Raw genomic sequence first — 19727 nt, forward strand, 5'->3', positions numbered from 1 at the left:
AAGGTGTCACTATTTGCTCTCACTACCTAGAGATAATCAAATAACTAAAGGGAGTAAGTCTGTTAGCCAGTTGTGGTGTATTGAGTCATCCGTAGTGTCCACCGTACCAAGGACATCCTAGGCCCCGAAGTAAAGACCCTAAATGACTCACATTAGAGGAGGATGGATGTTAATCCCATTACTACAGATGCATGTTGATTTCTAAAGCATGTGATTGTTGAATAGACCTTTGTATACCTGTCTATGAATTTGAGGGCATTATGTTTTCATTTCTTTGAATTTGAAGAATCTATGCCATCCATGATAAGTTTAAAAACACTACCTCATAGGTCTGTGCGGTAAACCTGTTTGATGCACCATGTGCCATAGATCCCGTGAAAAGGATTACTTATAATCACAGAGCATGCAGAAAACACGAGTCAGTCCCATCATCAATGATCATTTTTATTCATTCTTTTGTCCAGATGCCATGAAAAGATGGAGTCCATAGACGAAGATGTATCTCAGCAAGACACAGATTTGTCTTCTGTTCTACACAAATCATGTCTCTTCAAACCCTCCCATCTAGAGGAGCATGAACATTCCCAGACCAGGACCAAGGACCTGATCCTCCAGAAGTCTAAGGAGGTCTGCCCATGCAACCCAAAAACAATACCCAGGTCTCTCTTTAAACTCTTCCCAATTCTTGAATGGGGACCACAGTACAAGATCAAAGAGAAGCTGCTGGGGGACATTGTATCAGGGCTCATCGTTGGAATAATCACCATTCCTCAGACTATTTCTTACTCACTTTTGGCCAACCAGGACCCGATCTATGGACTCTACACCAACTTCTTCTGCTTTCTCATTTACATTGTCTTTGCCACATCACGCCATAACTGCGCTGGTGCGGATGGCGTTCTTTGCCTGATGATTGGTGAGACAGTTCTCCAGCACCTGAAGGCTGCTGGCTACAACACTGATGTAGGCATTTCTGTTGGATCATTCATAAACTCATCCTTAGCGGCCAACTCTACCGACGTATGCGATAAAAGCTGTTATGCTATTAAGGTTGCTACATCACTGACCTTTCTTGTTGGGGTTTATCAGGTATTTATTTCTTATTTAGTTTTTTGTAGCAATGACATGTTTCCACTGCTCAGTGCTAGGTTGTATTACATGGTTGACCTATGTAATGTGTTAGTATTTTGTGGGTATATTAAAGGTTAAAAAGCATAATACTTTTCTTATATATGATCAAGGCATAGTTCTTAACCAGAGTGCCATCACAGTATTAGTTCAGAGGTTATAGGAAGAAATGTGAAGGAAGAATGATCATTCGTGTGAGGGTATGCAATGTTGTATGTTAGAGAACATAGACTGCTCCAGGAGAGAGTTAAACAGCATGTATTGTTTTTTTTCAATCACTATATCCTAATTTCTTGTTCTGGACCTCAGAGCTTAACTGCATAAGAGTCAGAGGAGGATTAAATAATGAGCTTATTTACCATGTGCCTTGTTTACTATGTTCCCCACAATTGGATTTGTGTTATGGACTGTGGAAGGATGGAGTTTGCTTGGGGTGAGGTAGATGCTGTAGACTCACTCATAAAGCAAGGACAGATGTGCTTTTTCAGTGATATTGAGTTACGAAGGAGGTCCTTTAATAAAATAATAGTATGCATTGTGTTCCGAGATGCTCCAAGATGTTCACATTTGGGTGAAAGCTTGCTTCAACATTTCTGTCCTTGGGTGTTTTCTTTGGAGAAGGTGTTTCAGTTCTGAGAGCGCGGTTAGAAAGAGAGCATTGCAGAACATTGGGCCTTGGTGTGTCGATAGAGCTGCCTCTGTACTTTTGTTTCCTGGACAGTGTTTTGGTAGACAGTAAATGTTTAAGCCAAACAGAGGTCATTGGCTGTTGTGTATAAACAACCAGTACTCAGTGTAAAAGATAAAGGGCCTCATTTATGAAAAGTGTTGCATCAGTGTGGGAAAACAGCGATGCAACACTTTTTAGTGCGCCATTGTTGCAACACCATGGATGTGCCTTTTTTACTGTATGGTGCTCTATGTTGCAAGGATTTACAGATACGTCAGTGCTCCTGACGTATCTGTAGGCTCAAAATTGGCACATTGCTGGAGTGTGCCTGAAAACAGACGCAACTCCAACATTGTGTGTTTTCCCATGGGGCAAAAACCCATGTGAAACGGCCTGCGTCACTCCTTATGCCTGCTTCAAGCAGGCACAAGGATTTGAAGTAATGGCGCCCTTAAAGTGGTGCAGGGAAATCCCATAGATTTCACTGTATCACTTCTAGTGGCTTTCCTGCACTGGAACGTCCACCATGCATACATTATAACTGACGCATGTATAATGTAGCGAAGGGGTTTATTAAAGTGAAACATCTGCCTACATGTGTAACTTTATAAATCTAGCACAGTGTGGCACATTTTTTACACTGTGGTAGTGTAAAAAGTGATGCAACAGCGGCATAAGGGCCTCATAAATAAGGCCCAAAGACTGCTTAACACTAATAGTACTATTTATTAAAATCTCACTTTTTAGCTCAAGGCTTATCATGGCTGATTTATTTTACACAATTGCGCAGTTTATCAACAAGTTATAACTTTGGACCTTTGTAAATAGTGTCATCCATATCCATACTAATATAATAAAGAGAGAGCCCAAACCTTCGAGGCGGGTAATCCCAGGAACCACAGAACTAATCACAACACCCAATACAGCGTTGGAAAGGGCAGTTGCACCAGAAGGACATAGGCTATGCAGACGCCCACCATATACATTTAAAAGGTAAAAGAACCGTGCCAGCAGAGTAGTCCCTTGTGGGTGTGTCTGCGTTGTGCTGTGGGCGTGTGCTGGGGGCGTGACAAACGCTGGGGGGGGCGTGTGGTACGGTCCGCCCTTCATGCCATGTCTCATATCGTGTGCTAATCCCACCCTGCTCCCTTTAAATACCCCTGCACCCATATCATAACCCACCCTTACTCCTTAAAATACCCCAAGACCCTTAAACACTAACTCATCTTAACCCTATAATATACCCTGTACCCCAAAACCCAAACCTATACCTAAACCCTAAAAAAACACGGTACCCCAAAACCCAAACCTAGCCCTGAACCCTATAAATACCCCTCTACCTCAAACCGCAAACCTACCCTGAACCCTAAAAATACCCCTGTACCCCAAAACCTAAACCTAGCCCTGAACCCTAAAAATACCACTGTACCCCAAAACCCAAACCTACCCCTGAACCCTAAAATACCCCTGTACCCCAAAACCCAAACCTAGCTCTGAACCCTTAAAATAACCCTGTACCCCAAAACCCAAACCTACCCCTGAGCCCTAAAAATACCCCTGTACCCCAAAACCCAAACCTAGCCCTGAACCCTAAAAATAACCCTGTACCCCAAAACCCAAACCTACCCCTGAACCCTAAAATACCCTTGTACCCCAAAACCCAAACCTAGCCCTGAACCCTAAAAATGCTCCTATACCCCAAAACCCAAACCTAGCCCTGAACCCTTAAAATACCCCTGTACCCCAAAACCCAAACCTACCCCTGAACCCTAAAAATACCCCTATACCCCAAAACCCAAACCTAGCCCTGAACCCTAAAAATACCCCTGTACCCCAAAACCCCTACCTATCCCTAAACCCTATATCTACCCCTGTACCCCATAACCCCAAACCATATCTGAACCCTTAAAATACCCAAACACCCCAAAACATATACTTCAGTACCCCAAAACCTATACCCCTATACCCATACTTACCTTATCCAAACATTAAAAAAAACATGCTTTTACCATTCATGCATTTACAACGAACTTTGTTGTAAATGTATGCGTGGTAAAAGCATATCAAATGTAATGCCATGCGTTATAATGACATTGCGGAGTCATGGTACTTTCGTAATGAAAGTATGCAGAGTGATGGTATGCGGAAAGAAAGTTGCGGAATACCCTCCCCCGGTAAGTACATTGGTGGCACGGCGGCCCACATCTCCAGCAACATACTCATATTTTTTCACCACCCATTTGAAAAATGCACAGGTCTCTCTCATTGATGGCCAGGCAACTCGCTTTGTCTCTCCGTGCCTACCACAAATTAATGTGTTCTTCTGTAATGTAAATTGTGCTCATGCCATGTTGTCGAGTTCGCGCTATATAATATTGCAAGAAAAAATAAAGTACACACTACTGAACGCGCACTCTTAAGTGCATCAGCAGTGCACTGTGAATCGGAGCGTTTCACAGGCCTGTCACAGATAAGAAATGCTATCAAAACGAAATCCTACAAAACAATATACTACTGGCCGGCAGCAATTCATACCCGGACAACGTCGGGACGGGCTGCTAGTAGAACAATAATTTAAGAGTGCCAGGGCCGTGGCTCTCAGTAAATTCTCTGGTAGTTTGTAAATGTAGTTGGATCTTTTGTATAATGGAGATCATGAAGTGAAGAGTTTATTGAGGCAGAAATCGGAGTTGAAAATACTCCTCCTGTCTGCGTTGCTGCTGTGTGCCAGGATTAAGAACCAATCAAGCATGATATTTTTGACTTGTGCACTACCTACAACTACGACCCTTGTTTTGGCGTCATTATGTATCAGAATGTTCTTCTTCATCCGATAGTATATGCATTCTGGATACCTTTTGATGTTTATTTGGTCCTCTACTTCATTTCCAGGTGGAAGCTGATCAAGATGTTAATAGAAACTGAAGATGGAGTTAATCAATTGCTATTGGCTATCAGTGTTTGTTTGTTTATTTTCTTGAACATACCATGTTGCCTTTTGGCCACTTCCGAGTACTAGTCTGTGTGTGTTGACATTGGAGAGATGGGTCCCCTAGTCTCCATGCATAGAGGTCGAGAGGGTGACATATCAGCTGGTGGTTAAATTGTCAGGTGTCTGGGCAGGCCTGAGAATGACACGTTCCTCTGTTTGCACAGTCTATCCTCTCGTTAGAGACGAATCCTGATCAAGGTAGTTAGATAGCAAAGTTTTCCATCTTTAATCATCATCATCCTCATTATATCTTTATTTGATTTTTTGCGACAATAAATCGTACAAGTGTACATTAAAATGACGTTACACAAATATCGATACAAATATATAAAACCCGTTAATGGATAAAAGACTATAATATCAGAAAATGTCAATAAAAGTAATTGGCTCCCAGTCACACATAAGCAAGAGTCGTATCACAGAGAAGAAGCTGAAAACGTTGTTGTTCCTTAGGATGTAATCGCTGACACTTGTAGCCTTTTTAGCTTAGGCCCCCTGTTCTCAGATGTCCAGGTAATCTCCACTCTCATTTCAGGATACAGCTTTCCTAGCGCTGTGATATCCCTCGGGATGATTGTTGCACTTAATAAATACAAATACAAATACAAGAATATCGGTCAAGACAACCATTAGACTAGTATCAGCGCACAAATAGACTATGGGGCATATTATCAAGGACCAGTGTTAAAATTATCGCTGTTTTATCGGCAGGAAACTGCCAATAAAACGTCGAGAATGGGCTTTATATTATGCCTTGTTAATTCCCATGGTAGCCCATGTTCTGATGTTAACATGGGCTTCTATGAGAATTAACAAGAGCGTATTATCAAGCCCATTATCGCAGTTTTATCAGCATTTTCCTGCCGATAAAACAGCGATAATTTTAACACAAGTCCTTGATAATATGCCCCTTGCACTTTAAACACCAGCCAGAAACCGTGATATATAAAAACATAGGGGCATATTACCAAGGGCCTTTTCGCCGCTTTAGCTGGACTTTTTCCCGCTAAAACGACGAAAATTTCATCGCCCAATTACCAAGCTGTCATTAACACCAGTTAGCAACAGCTGTAAGGGGATAGCAACATTTTGGAGCCCGCTTTGCATGTCAGCGATAATTATCGCTAATGACATGCAAAGTGGGCGTGCCAAAATGTTAGCGACTGAAAACAGTCGCTAACATCGCTATCGCCTATTACCTACAAAGGCGAAGCGATGGAAATATTCGCGCTAAGCGCGAATATCTCAAAAAGCTAACGCCTCCTAATACCAGTTCTTAGCCCTGTTATCCAATGGGAGGTGGATAACATGGCTAAGAGCTGTTTCACGCTAATGCGTGAATATCGCTGTATTGTCAGCGATATTCACGCATTTCGCCTGATTTTGATCGCTTTTGAGATAAACCTTGCTAATAGCAAGTTATCTCAGCGATAAAAATCGGTGAAGCGCAGCGATAATAATTTTGCCGCTAACCCTACTTAGCGATAAATATCGCTGTTTGTAGGTAATATGCCCCATAATTGAGATAAAGATAAAAGTTGCAGATTTTAAAAAAAACTGGTCGAGGGGCCTTATATATTTATGATGAAGAGTAGTGAATCTGGAACGAATAAGTGCTAGGTGAATGGTCTTGGAGACTGATGCGTTGTCACAAATACAAAGAGCAAATTAGACGGGTTATGCCAGACCCCGTTGGTAAACATTAGCTGATGAAATATGTCCAATCTAAAATAGGTCAAAAGACGACGATGGTGGTTGGGCATTACCAAAAGAGGTATGGCTCAATCCCGCTAACCGATTTAACCATAATGTATTTACACCTCGACTGCTTGGACAAAGCGGTGGCATCCTGTTCAGCTGCCACCCTGAGTGAGAAGGTCTGCTTTACCCAGTCAACAGCTTTTTTCATAATACCCTTGAGATCTAAAAATAAACCTGGTCTCCCTAGATCTTTAAGGGTGGACTTTATATAATGAAGCCATGGCATATCAGAGGCATTTTCCAGGGACAAGCTGTCTCTGAGAATTAACCTAAGTAAATGTAGCTCCCCCTTGTATCATACTGAGCACCAAAGTAAAAGTGGACGAAGATAAATAAAATCTATGATAACATTTATGCTCACTTCTTCTTGAATAATTTTGTCTAGAATGTCCTGTCCCAGTGCCTAAAGGCCCCTCAGAAACTCGTTGTCAGTCACTTGTATCTGGCCAACAAGTACATGTGCCCATATCGCGCACCCAAATGTTGCCATTGGAATACATTTGGTCTTGTATATATCTCTCAATAATTTTGAAGGCCTGTGCCCAAAGTGACTGGCAAAATCGTTCAGGCCAGAAATTGCCCTCATGAAACGCCCCATATTTTTATTAACCAGCAGTTGCTAATTAAGAACAGAACTGAGTAGAAGCCAGAGGTAGGAGAAATGTTCCACAAAATGATGTTTTTGTGTTCAGTATCATCGGCGTATAAAAGTGCGGGAATCGCTCTACCACTGACTCTTTGGACATCAAGGCCACAATTGGATAATACCCTCTCCAGCCCATTAATATGCATGATGAATAAGGATTGCACGAGGATACAGCCCTCTTGAACACCTCCTATTGGTTTAAAGGGCTGGGTAAATTCCCTGTTGGTACTATATCTAACCACTCCTGTCAAACAGTGTTTGAGATCTCTCACAAGGGTGACAAGAGCCAGTCGACCCCCATGGACCCCAGTTCAGCCCAAACCTTATCTCCATTATTCTTATCAAAGGCGGAGCTGAGGTCCATCAAAGGCAAATGTTTGGCTCCCCTACAGGCCTTAGTGTATTTTGAGATCAGAAGATATAAATTTAGGTTTCACTCGATTGTCTCCCTTCTGGGCCTGAACCCAGATTGTACGTCAGACAGGATGTTGTTCGTGTTAGCCCAACTAGTTAATATCTCCAGGATGACTCTCCATATAATTTTTACTTCTGCAACAACTAGAGTGATGGGCCTGTAGCAGAGAGGATTGGTTCTGTCTCCTTTTCTATATACTGGGACTATTACAGACTGGTGCCAGGCATTGGGCAAGGGTCTCCTGATAGCAGCATTTATGTGGAGGGTAATATTGGGAGCCCCTAGGTCTAGAAGGGACTTTAACAAGTCTCCCGGGACACTTCTGGCTCCTAGTGCCTCGCCCAAGGATAGAGATATAACTGCATTTTTCACTTCAACCCACTGGATTAAAAGCCTGTCAGCTCTTAGGGTGGACTGGGCTGGTGTCTCAAGATACTCACAATTATAGATGGTGAAAAAGTGGTCCACCCAAGCATGCTCCAATAATATTGCTGCCTTATAGGTAAGCTGGTTTCTGGTTTCCTTTAAAAAATGTTTGATTAAAAAGCCTCCAAAACATGGATCTGTCCTTCAGTTTGCTCCTCTCACAAAGTTCTCCCAGAGGTCATTCTTCAGCTGACGTTTCCTGTCCCTGTGTGCTGGTCTATAAGCAATCCTGCACCTCGTAACCTCCAGACTATCTCGGGGTACGTTTTTTAAAGATGCCAAAAGTACCTTCCTGGCCATTGTACAGTTCTTATCGAACCACGTACAGGACATGGCAGAACCTTCCACCCCCGGCATGGCAAGGGCTAGTATATTATATTCACAAATTGAGTCAAACACCTTCAGAAAACAGTCTTCCGAGGCCTCATCGTCAAGGCTGGTTCAAAAATCTGCCTGACACGCCCATACCATACCATAAGCACCTGGGATGATCTTATCCTATTTAAGTCTACAACCCTTGTCTTTGGTAATGGCTGGGGCTTTATGCAGGACATAGTCCTGACTGCTTATTTTCACTTGAAAAAATAGCAACCAGGAGGTTCTGGTCACTATGGACATTCCATTCTGTTGCAAAACTAGACAGGGTAGAAAAAAGCTCTTGGAGATGAAAATATCACCAATTATAGATCCCTCTCAATATCATTAAAAGCGCTATATGCTATTGGTCCACTCTAGGGTTCTTTTGCCAAGTAGATTGACCAAATTATAGTCTATGACCAAATCATTAAAAAGGTCCCCTTGTACAGTATGCGTGATAAGGGCCTGGTCGAAGGCTTCCCCTTCAGGATCCAAGGAATCATAAAGATAGCAGTCTCTGCATGGGTGGAGATTAAAGTCATCTGATATCAACAATATTGTGTGTTGGGAAGAACAAGAGCTGCAGAAGACATTTAAAAACTTTCCAAGCTCCTCCAGAAAATTAAATGTTTCTCTACCTTCGACAGCGTTATAAACATTAATGCAATGAATGCTAAATATATGCTCAAAGGACAACAAAATGCCCGGAAGAAAAGGGGAGTTAGAGGGAATCGCTTTAGGATTACATTTCAAATCAAGTTTGACCAGAGTGAATTGTCCCCCTCCAGCTCACCCACTTGAAGATGGAATTCTCTGGGTGCTAAAGGATACATAGCCATCGGGGAACTACCCATTAGTATCCAATGTTTCTTGTAAACTAATAATGTCATAACCTTTGAGAGTCTAAATCCAATCGGGGTTTCCCATTTTCCCCTGTATTCCTGCTATGTTCCCGCTCAAAACATTTAAGACCCTCATAGTAGTTTTCCTTCTAACATGAGCAGTATGGCCATTGCGGCTACCCAATCAATGCTGATGGTTCAGCTAACTCTGAGGCCCAAAGGGGTTACACCGCGGTCGAAGATGTCTCTGGGATTGGGATATATTGTGAACGGGTCCTGCTCTTTGTACCAAATTAAACTCCCTCCATCGAGGCTCTCCCCATCCTGGGTTTATAAATAGTAACACTGGAACTCTGCTCATGGTTTTTTTATATTAATCATTGTTTCATTTAGAATGGCTCCCACTGTATGAGCATTTGAGAAATTGGCCACAATACAGTCCCCTTCCTCAGTCTTCGGGGTGTACCCTAACCAACCAACTCTTCTTATCATAATGATCTCCTCAAACAACCGCTGGCTAAAAGATTGGGGAACCTCCCTGCCAAACAGTGTACCACCTTGTTTTTAACTTGCGGGTAAGTTAAGGTTCTGGTTCACTATATTGTAAGGGTGTTACAATAGACAGGACCAGAACATATGGTGAACACACCAGGGGAAGTTGGATGGTAACATCACCTGGAATAGTGCCTGGGGGGTATGCTAGATGATATTTGTAGGTAAAACCTCAGGCCACGTACCTCCGCTTGTCTTTTATGGAGATTACTTTGGGTTTTACCAACTTCCTTTAATCATTTTATGAGCATGAGTTGGCTTGAAAATTATCTGTTTGAGATTCAGAGAATTCCACAAATTAGGATCATTCCTCTGATGGTTCTGCCTCGATGTTTTTGGCACCTGAGGATAGCCTATCAGATTTCTCTGGTAATAGAAGAGCTGGGGGGTGGAGGTGAATCTCTAGTAGGGTGTCAGCATTTGAGATTTATGGGGTTCTCAGCAAGCCTACGGAATGGTTTATCTGACTCAAAATTACATCTTTTTTCCATAATGAGAGGTTTCAAGGCGGGATACATGGTAAAGTGTGCCTACTGTTTGAGGTTATTAACTTCTTTTTGGTAGGTTAGCATAGGCAATGTTCAGGTATTTCACAAAGGGCTGCAACCTAATGGTCACCCTGGAGCAGCAGGAGTCCTTATTAAACACAAGTGTATCTTTCTTATGGACATTTAAGAGTAAATAACACTAAAGACAGAGCTGCTCAGAAAAAAAAGGTTTGTGAATGGTATCCATTAAGATGAATGTTCATTCCTTCAACAAAAGCATTAATCTCGGGGGTGTGGCTAGCAGTCAACAAAAAGTTTTCCCCTCTACTCCTGTCATTAATTCGGTGGCGAAACTGCATAAAAAGAAACAAGGGTGACACCGGAACAGCCGGGGCACAGATTCAGACTCTGAACAAGCGACCAGCGGGAGACTGTGACCGTGGGGCGGAGTCACGGCCTATGAACTGAGAGAAAGCCGGGGCCTCGCTTGAATTGAGTGCCGAACAGGGCAAAAGTGAAACAAGCCCACATTTCCCAGGGGTGGTGGAGAGACCCGGGCAGCATGGAAAGCTCCGACAGCCACTGCGGGACAAGCCTCACAACGCGGTATATGGGCTGCCGGTGCATCTAACCCCGACAAAGAGAGACGACTGAGCGCCACCCTCACTGGGCGAACTGGAGGGGGCGACAGGTGAACGAGAGGCGCATTGTGACCCAGGCCGGGATTGCGATTCTGTAATTACGCCACAAGGACAATACGGATGTAGGCAAGGGCCGGGGGTGCTTGGGTGGCCTACAGAAGGTCCTCGTACCACCACTGTGCTCCGGGATGCCCACCATGCACATAAGGAGTGGACTCATAATATCAGACATATGGCACAGGAGTTTCGGTTTGGGCCTTTAACGGAGAGAGGCACGCTCGTGCCAAAGCTGCAGCGCTAACATCTTTAAGGTTGGTGGAACCGATGCTGCGTGACCCCATATTCCCTGTGCCATAGACCTTCCTGCCTCCTCTGGCCATCCTCTGGCGGTCCAACATTCTGGTGTAACGTGCTGTTACAACTAGGTGTGCAGACCTGCCCTCAGTTCCAGCTACTAGTTAAAATAAAGGATCTGGGCCTCCGCAGCTCCTGTGGGGGACAACTAATTGCCAAATCAAACTGCGGCAGTCCAGGGAGCTATTTTTGAAACAGAAGGGCCTAATAGACTCTTGGTGAGCTGTGCAGTTAACGGGCGGTCCAGAGTAGAAATGGCGAGATAGCACTGAAGATGCGCCAGGGCTGGGGCGACCCCCACTTGGCAGCACCCACTCCTGGAGACGTGACGTGAGAGCCAGGAAAACTGAAAGGCTGCATGTGGATGATACTCCCAAAGGCAGGCAACAGTGACTACTGTTCCCCCCCCTCATCCCTCCATGTGGCCTGCTGAGATGGACGGCGAACTAGGTACCATGGGGGACCAGGATCAGCTCACCATGAAAAGCAACAAACTGGAAAATATGCATACCACAAAGACCAGCTGAACAAACCAGCGACAATCTCAAAAACCTAAGGAGGTCACCTTGCAGGATATAATGGCCACCTTACACCAGGTACAAACGTCTAGTGGCACGCTCTCAACAGACATTACACTACTGCGTGCCGATGTCTCAAAAATCAGCACGAGAATAGAGGAAGTGGAAACTACTACAGAAGCTCTCTCCACAGACATGGCAGCTTTAAAGAGACAGGTGCGACAACTAGAACTAGGAAATAAGCAAATGGCAGACAAGCTTGATGATCAGGAAGGCCTCTCGAAGCGCAACAATGTCCGCCTGGGCAGTATGCCGGAGAGCGTGGAGGGACAGGCCCTGGATCTATTTGTAGAAGACCTCATCAAGACTCAACTGCCACCTCGTGGGCTGTCCATCTTCTTCTCAGTGGAGAGGGCCCACCGAGTGCCTGGTGGAAGACCTCTGCCGGGGGCACCCCCGCGCCCATACTAGCACGCATATTCAACTTCCGAGATCGAGACATGATTCTGCAGGTGGCACGCATTGCCCCCAAATACGTGTTGAAAAGTGCACTCCTCTATCCAGACTACACGGCAGCGGTGACCAAGCAACGTCGTAGCTTTATGGACATCAAGAAAGAACTGGGCAACCGAGAACTTAAGTATGCAATGTTGTTCCCTGCGAAACTGAGGGTAGAGGCAAAAGGGAAAATCTGGTTCTTCACAGCACCTGAAGAAACCCATGACTGGCTGGAGGGATGGCGCCCGACTGTGGGGTCAAGGAGGCAGAGACAGAAGCAGAAGCCCCAACTCATGGCATCGATGTTGTTGGGAGCGAGGGAGACGGAGGCATCAGGAGGAATGCAACAGGACACAGATGAGAACTCAGATTGATGTCGCACTTAGCGGGTCTCAGGACTGAGTAGGGAGCAACCCCAGCGGGATGGACGTGGGGACCCGGCAGCACAGCAATTCACTGCAGGAAGACCACTGACAAGGGTCGAATTGGACATACTGCATGGTGTCATCAGAGACCTTTGCTGTTGCAGCAGTGATATTTTGGTGCGAACAGATAGCCACTATAGAATGCAAATTTAAGGGGATGACTTAAGTAGATCGTTGAATGGCTCTCAACCCTCACGCAAGTACAAAGTTCTGGGAAATAAGCACTCTGCTGAGTTGGGATGGCGGGTAGTTTTAAGTCCACAGTGCAATGAGGGGCTTGGGGGTAGGGGTCAGTTAAATAGGTTATTGTTTGCTTTTTAACAGATATATGGTGATGTCATTGACGTCATACCTTGTGACAACACGGCGCTCATATCACAAGGCGCTCCCCACTCCCACACAGACGATGTCACATACAACATGAATAGATACACTGACTGATGTTTTGATCACCCAGTCATCGACCTCTAATGTGTCACAACTTCCTTTCACTGTGATATCATGGAATGTAAAGGGTCTGAGTGGCAAGATAAAAAGGGTTCTAGTCCTCCTACACATTAAATGTAAAGGCTCGTCTGTAGCACTGGTACAGCAATCACATTTGGTTGGCTAGGCTTGTAGGGGCCTGGATAGATGGGGCTTTACAATGGTGGCACACTCTGAATTCATCTCGGGTTCTCGAGGGCTGTGGATACTGATCAATAAATGCTTCCCACTGATAATAACCGGGTCCTGGACGGATGACCAAGGACGATTTGCAGTGATATCATGACAATGGGAGGGAAGGTCATACAACCTGGTATCAGTCTATATCCCATCGATGCTTCACCAGATGGCCTTCCCAGGCCTGGGAAAATTCCTGTTATCACTCCCTCAGGGCAAACTAATTGTGGGGGTGTGGGCGACTTTAACGCTATGATTGACACATCCATAGGTAGAAAACCCCCTAGGGACCCCAGGTTAAAAACTTGAACTAGTAGAGTTTATCGACGCCATTGGTCTTATTGATGTCTGGTGATCAAGGTACCTATAGGAGTGCCAATACACCTTCCATTTGGGAGTTCATGCCAGTCTTTCGGGAATAGACTACATATTCACACTGTCAACAGGTTTGGAGAGAGTGTTTGAGGTTTTACACTTGCCCAGGGGAATCTCAGACCACTCACGGGTGCTCATTACATATGCATCCTACACCCCGGAACAACACCAACTGTTTCCGCTCTACCCCGGAAATCTTAAAAAACTGAATATTGGGAAGGGTCTGATTACAGCCAAAGAGCAATACTTCACGGAAAAAGAACACTCAGTTGCATCTCCGATGACTCTGTGGGAGGCATATAGAATTGTACTGCAGGGCCATGCAATCTCCTCCCTAGTTACAAGGTATAAACAGGTCCAACGACAGCAGATTGAGACCCTGGAACAGGGGGTATCCCAGTCAGAGGCTGACCATGCCACAGACACCAACGAAACTACAGCACATAAGTTAAATCTGGCCCAACAGGATTACAGGGCCTATGCATGGGAGGAGGCGAGAAAACTAAAATCATCAACACACAGCATACTATTTACGGAGTAGGTGATAAAGCAGGCAAGCTGTTAGCCTGGCTAGATAGACAGGAAAGGGTAGCCGATGGGTGGCGCAACTTAGGTTAGACACTAGGATTATACCCACGGACCCACAGCAAATAGTTGATACATTGGCGGCCCACTACGAAAAGGTATCCAAGCCCACGGCCACAACCACAATAGAGGACAATCTAGCCTTCCTAAAGGACATATAGATGCTCACACTGACCCACAATGCAACTCAAGCACTGGAAGCAGATCTGACTCTGGACGAACTTGCGCTAGCAGTAGCAGCATTACGTATGGGGAAAGCCCTAAGACCCAATGGTATACCTGGAGAATTCTATAAGAAAGCAGCAACTCAGCTCATACCATATCAGCTTAACATGTACAAAGATAGTTTGGGGAAAGGGGAGTTGACCTGGGTTCAGCGCCTAGTGATGATAGTTGCAATACATAAGCCAGGCAAGACGCTGCAGAAATGCACGTCTTACAGGCCAATTTCCTTGATAACTGCAGAAGCCAAAATACTTGCTAAAGCACTGGCCATGAGGCTGCAGCCGTACCTCACAACATTAATCCACCCGGACCAATCGGGATTCATGCCGAACAGCAATACGGTGCTTAATCTAAGGAGACTACACAATTTCATAGCGCATATACCTACTATTAAAGAAGACATGGTCATTCTGTCCCTAGATGCGCGTATGGCATTCAACCTTGTTGAATGGCCATTTTTTCTTCGTGGTCCTCTGCCACTTAGGTTTCAGCCCAAGGTTCTGTGCATGGGTGCAGTTACTGCACACAAAACCACTGGCGCAGGTAGTGGTGAATGCTCGCATCTCGGCGGACTTCCCTCTGGGTGGAGGGACAAGACAGGGCTGCCACCTGTCACAGCTCCTCTTTGCGCTGGTGCTAGAACCACTGGCGGCATGGATATGACAGGATCCGATCATCCGTGGTTAAAATGGACTATGGGGTGGAAAGATCATATTTCACTGTATGCAGATGTTGTGCTATTGTTCCTGGCGTCCCCTGCGCGTTGTATTAATTGCCTATTGGATATATGCACTGCATATGGACAGGTCTCGGGCTATACCATAAATTGGGTAAAATAGCTCCTCTATATAATTCATGGTCCCCTGCCCCGGCTCCCACGTGACTGCGAAATCCAGATTGCTGACAAGGGATTCAAATATCTTGGCTTATACATAACGCATCAGCCCACGCAGTTTATTGCGGAAAACCTCATGCAGCCTCCAGCACGATTTAGCCGTGATGTTAAGCACTGGCGATCACTACCGCTCACGCTCCAAGGAAGGGCTGCCCTCTTTAAGATGATGGCACTCCCCAGATTCCTATACGTCCTAAAAGACACCCCATTCCTGGTTTCCCCAGCATACTTTGCAGCGATAAACGCCGAAGTGACCAATATGTTGTGGGACGGGAGGTCTGCCCGTATAGCTACGCATAAACTAGTGAAGTGCTGGTATGACGGAGGGATTGCCCTCCCCAATATAAAAGTATACTACTGGACTCACTGTAATAAACCAATGGCTTCACGCACCTCAAGAGGAACCAGCATTCTGCATGGATAGGCATCTCCTGGAAGCCGAGGGAGTTATGGGGCACTATACAATAAATCAAGGAGGAATGCTCACACAGGTCCAACGGCACACACCGTCCAAGTCTGGTTTGCGGCACAACGAGCGCTAGGCTGGGAGGGGGTCATAACGCAGGCCGCACCACTATGGGAAACCCGACGATTAGGTAAACTGCGTAACACTAAGAGATTTAGACAGTGGGACCTGATAGGTATCCCAAAGGTGGGGGATATGTGGAAAAAAGGCGTGGTCAACGCGTCTGCCTAGCTGCGGGACACTTATGGGCTGGCACAGACAGAACCTTTCTGATATATGCAGATCAGACACGCACTCATGGCAGTTATTCCATCAGGCACACAACTGCCCGAGACTCCACCACTAGAGGACAGACTTCTGATGGACCACTTGAGCAAAAAAAACATTTCTCAGTCCTAGCAGAAAATAATAAACAATCAGCCGGACCCCACAACAGCCCTTAAGGAGCGATGGCAGGCTGAAGTGGGAGAACTGGATGAGACAGACTGGCAGGAGGCAATCACACCCCCAAGAGAGGTAGCAATATCTTCCAAGCTAAAACGAATACAACTGAAAATCCTGTGTTGCACTTACTATACGCAAACACTTCTACACAGATTAGGCCGTACAGACACACCACTCTGCCTGAGACAGTGTGGAACCCCAGGCACATTTTTTCACACACTCTGGAACTGCCCGGAAATCACACCCTACTGGGAAGCGGGTATTGCACTCGATTTCGCAGGTTACTGGAGTTAAGGTTCTGCCGGAACCAAAGTAATGTCTCCTTAAAATTTGGGAGCCTACAGATCTCCATCATATGGCTCAAGACTGGACGACACTGGGTATGGTGTTAGCAAAGCGAAATATAGCTCAGCACTGGGAAACGATACTGGCTCCTAACCATCGCCAATGGTGTTGTGACATGGGCAATGCAATGATAATAGAGAAATCAGTCTATGTCCATAGGGGATGCTCCAAAAAATGGACTCGGATATGGGGCAAATGGAAAGCTTTCCGGGGTAACATCCACAAGCCCCAACATGAGGAATCGTTGTCAGACGTTAGTGAATACAGGACCGAGGTGAGGATAATGTGATATGTAATATAACTCTCTGCAGCTATGTTGTCAATGAGTAAGAGACAAAACTTGCTGACTAATATGGAAGGTAATCAACTTATGTATAATTTCTTAACACACCGTGCATGTACCATTGAATATTGTTGTAATGTATCGATTACCGTCAATTGTAAAATGCCACAAAAATGTTTTTTTTAAAAGTATTAATCTCTAAGGTGAATGAGAATTAATAGTCAAACATCATGCTTGGGATTTAACTGCACGGATGAGGGCAGAGCCAGTGCCCTAAGACCATGTTAATTTAAAATATGTAAAGCTTCTGTATTCAAACCAGCGAGCCTTTGTTTTTGCCCCTTTCAGGTGCAGTTATTTTTTTCTTCAAAAAGAATTTTTTGACTTCATCACTAAAAGATGGTGTGCCAGATCCCCAAAACATTCATCAGTCAAAGTTGGACATGAGTGTCATTTTACTATGGGCCCTATTCCTATGTCCGATGGACCACCACCGATCGCCTCTCGGTGGCTGTCCATCTGACATCTGGTGTCCCGGTCTGACCGCTGCATTATGATGCGAGTGGTCAGAGGCAGCATGCGGAGTGTCCAATCGGCACTTCCGACGGGCTCAAGGAGCCCGTCGGACTGTCGTTCGGAGCATAATACCCTACAATAAGGGCAGGGCAGGCTCAAGCACCGCCATAATTATTACGATTTTCCTTTCCGACGGCCTTTCTATGGCGGTCCGAACACAGGCACCTTTGCTGCATGGCCCAGCGCAGGCATCCTTGCAACATGGGGCAAGGGTGCCTGTGCTGGTTCTAGGCAGCTTCTTTATAGCCAGCGCTAGGGGAAATGTAGGGGTGCACCGCATTCTTGTAAATATGCAAATTCCTGCATTTTGAAACTGACAGAGCTCGGCGTTACCAATTTTGGCATTACACTGTGCTCTGCCAGTGTATAGTAAATAGGCCCCCCAGTTTGATAGCAGAGTCACCTGATGTCACAAAACTCCCCAAACCATTTTACTATTTCCTTGACTGAGTGATCATGAGGCCTTAAACAGGATATTTGCCAAAGGGCTGGCACTCCTTTGCCTATTGCTGGCACATTTTCTAGTTTACAGCAGGACAACTATTTCCTAGTTTCTGAGGGCTACCAAGATACTAAACTTCACTCTCTTTTCTTATTGTTTCTCTAACCAGTCTGGCATATATATGAGGACATTGGAATTTTGTGGGTTCCATGGAAGACAATGGAGCAGATCTGGGCTTATAACGGCTGGTATAAGCCTTCTGCTCTAACATTCTAATGTTTGTCTTTCTGTTTCTCCCTTTCTAATTTAGAACATTCTACCATCAGTGGGTGGAATGTTTTATTAGCCTTACAGCCCTTTTACTTCGGACTATACTGGCTGTTAAAGGCCCTCGCCCTCGTTATAGATCCTTGCCTATAACTTGGGTTCAGAGCATTTAACAATTGGTATAGCCCTTGGCAGAGGGCTATAAGGCTGTCGTAGGTAATGTTTAAGTCAGTGGTGGAAATAGCAATACATTTGGATGGGTCAGATATATGAATGAAGGTAGCTATTATTTATGCCCTGTCCTCTAGTGCTCAGTTTCTGAGCAAATGAAATTCGATGAAAAATATCTCAAAGCCAAGAACTAAAGGAGTGATCGGTGTTCAGCAATTTCTGCTGTTCCTAACTGTAGCATGGACTAAGTTATGTGAGGTGGTAGGTATTTATACCTTGCCCACCTAGACAAACTTCTGCTTCCATTCTCTGCTCTTCTGTTGCCCACCGGATCAAGGCTCTTATAATTATTTAGCCTCGAGCTAGAACGTATATACTGAGTGGAGCATCCTGGCCATGCCATACTCAGCCCACGTATAGTGGCAGAGGGGAGTGGCTCTTGAAAGGTGAGTTTGTCTCTCAGCTATTGGTCAGGCTAAGAGGAAGCTGCTTGGCCTGCTTTATTTCTTGATCACTCGCCTGGTGTCCTGGCTGCAGAGCAACCCGAGTTGAATACGAGTTGAGGATAATGGGATGGAGAAAAATCTTCTTTATGAAATATACCCTAGTCTATTTTATATTGTCATTAGTTATTCTTTAAAAATGTACAATTGAATTATCTTTATAGCATAGGATTCATAGTTCAAATTGTTTCACTATCAGGTCTTTTCTGAACTTCAAATGATTTCTCACAGCCCTAATAGCAATGGTAAAGAAGTGGGTGAGAAAAGGCAGTCTGAGGGATAATCTACAGCAAGGTGAGACATCTAACAAAGGTGGTGGGACAGAGCCATACAAGGCAGTACATTATGATCAGGTGAAATGATCTTGAATGATTAGATAAATATGAATGAGAGAATCTGAATTTATGGGAGACAAACCCACACTGCTCCTGTAGCACTGCTCATACGAGATTGGTAAAGGATCCCAGAAGTGGACAAGGAATTCTGATAAATACATCAATTTCTTTTTGTAGTGTTATGCAAACTATGTACACATGCAGATTTCCACTTAGTGGAAAATAAGCATTTGGGTAACTCATTTACTATCGTGGCCCAAAATCGTTCACCCCGCTTGAACAGGTTGACTGACTCTGACACCGATGGGTGCAACATCCAGCACCCACCAAACTGAAGGGATAGAGCCCAAGTCGGGATCAAAGGGGTATTTGTAAGAAAACAAGGCCAGCTCATTTTGAGCATAGTCCTTGTGGTGACTCTCTGAATGCAATGATTAGT

The 19727-nt window shown here is 44.9% G+C and overlaps 1 protein-coding gene across 1 annotated transcript in view; it reads left to right on the forward strand.

The window, feature by feature from the left end:
- The first annotated feature begins 477 nt into the window (after positions 1–477).
- The window catches only part of LOC147703077 (sulfate transporter-like), a 39943-nt gene continuing 20693 nt past the window's right edge, over positions 478–19727 (forward strand). Inside the window, exon 1 of the mRNA XM_086928873.1 lies at positions 478–1089. Coding sequence (XP_086784999.1) covers positions 478–1089 — 612 coding nt within the window. The remainder of the gene's footprint in view (positions 1090–19727) is intronic.

The sequence above is a fragment of the Lissotriton vulgaris genome, chromosome 7, assembly GCF_964263255.1.
Source record: "Lissotriton vulgaris chromosome 7, aLisVul1.2, whole genome shotgun sequence".
In the NCBI taxonomy this organism is placed as follows: Eukaryota; Metazoa; Chordata; class Amphibia; order Caudata; family Salamandridae; genus Lissotriton; species Lissotriton vulgaris.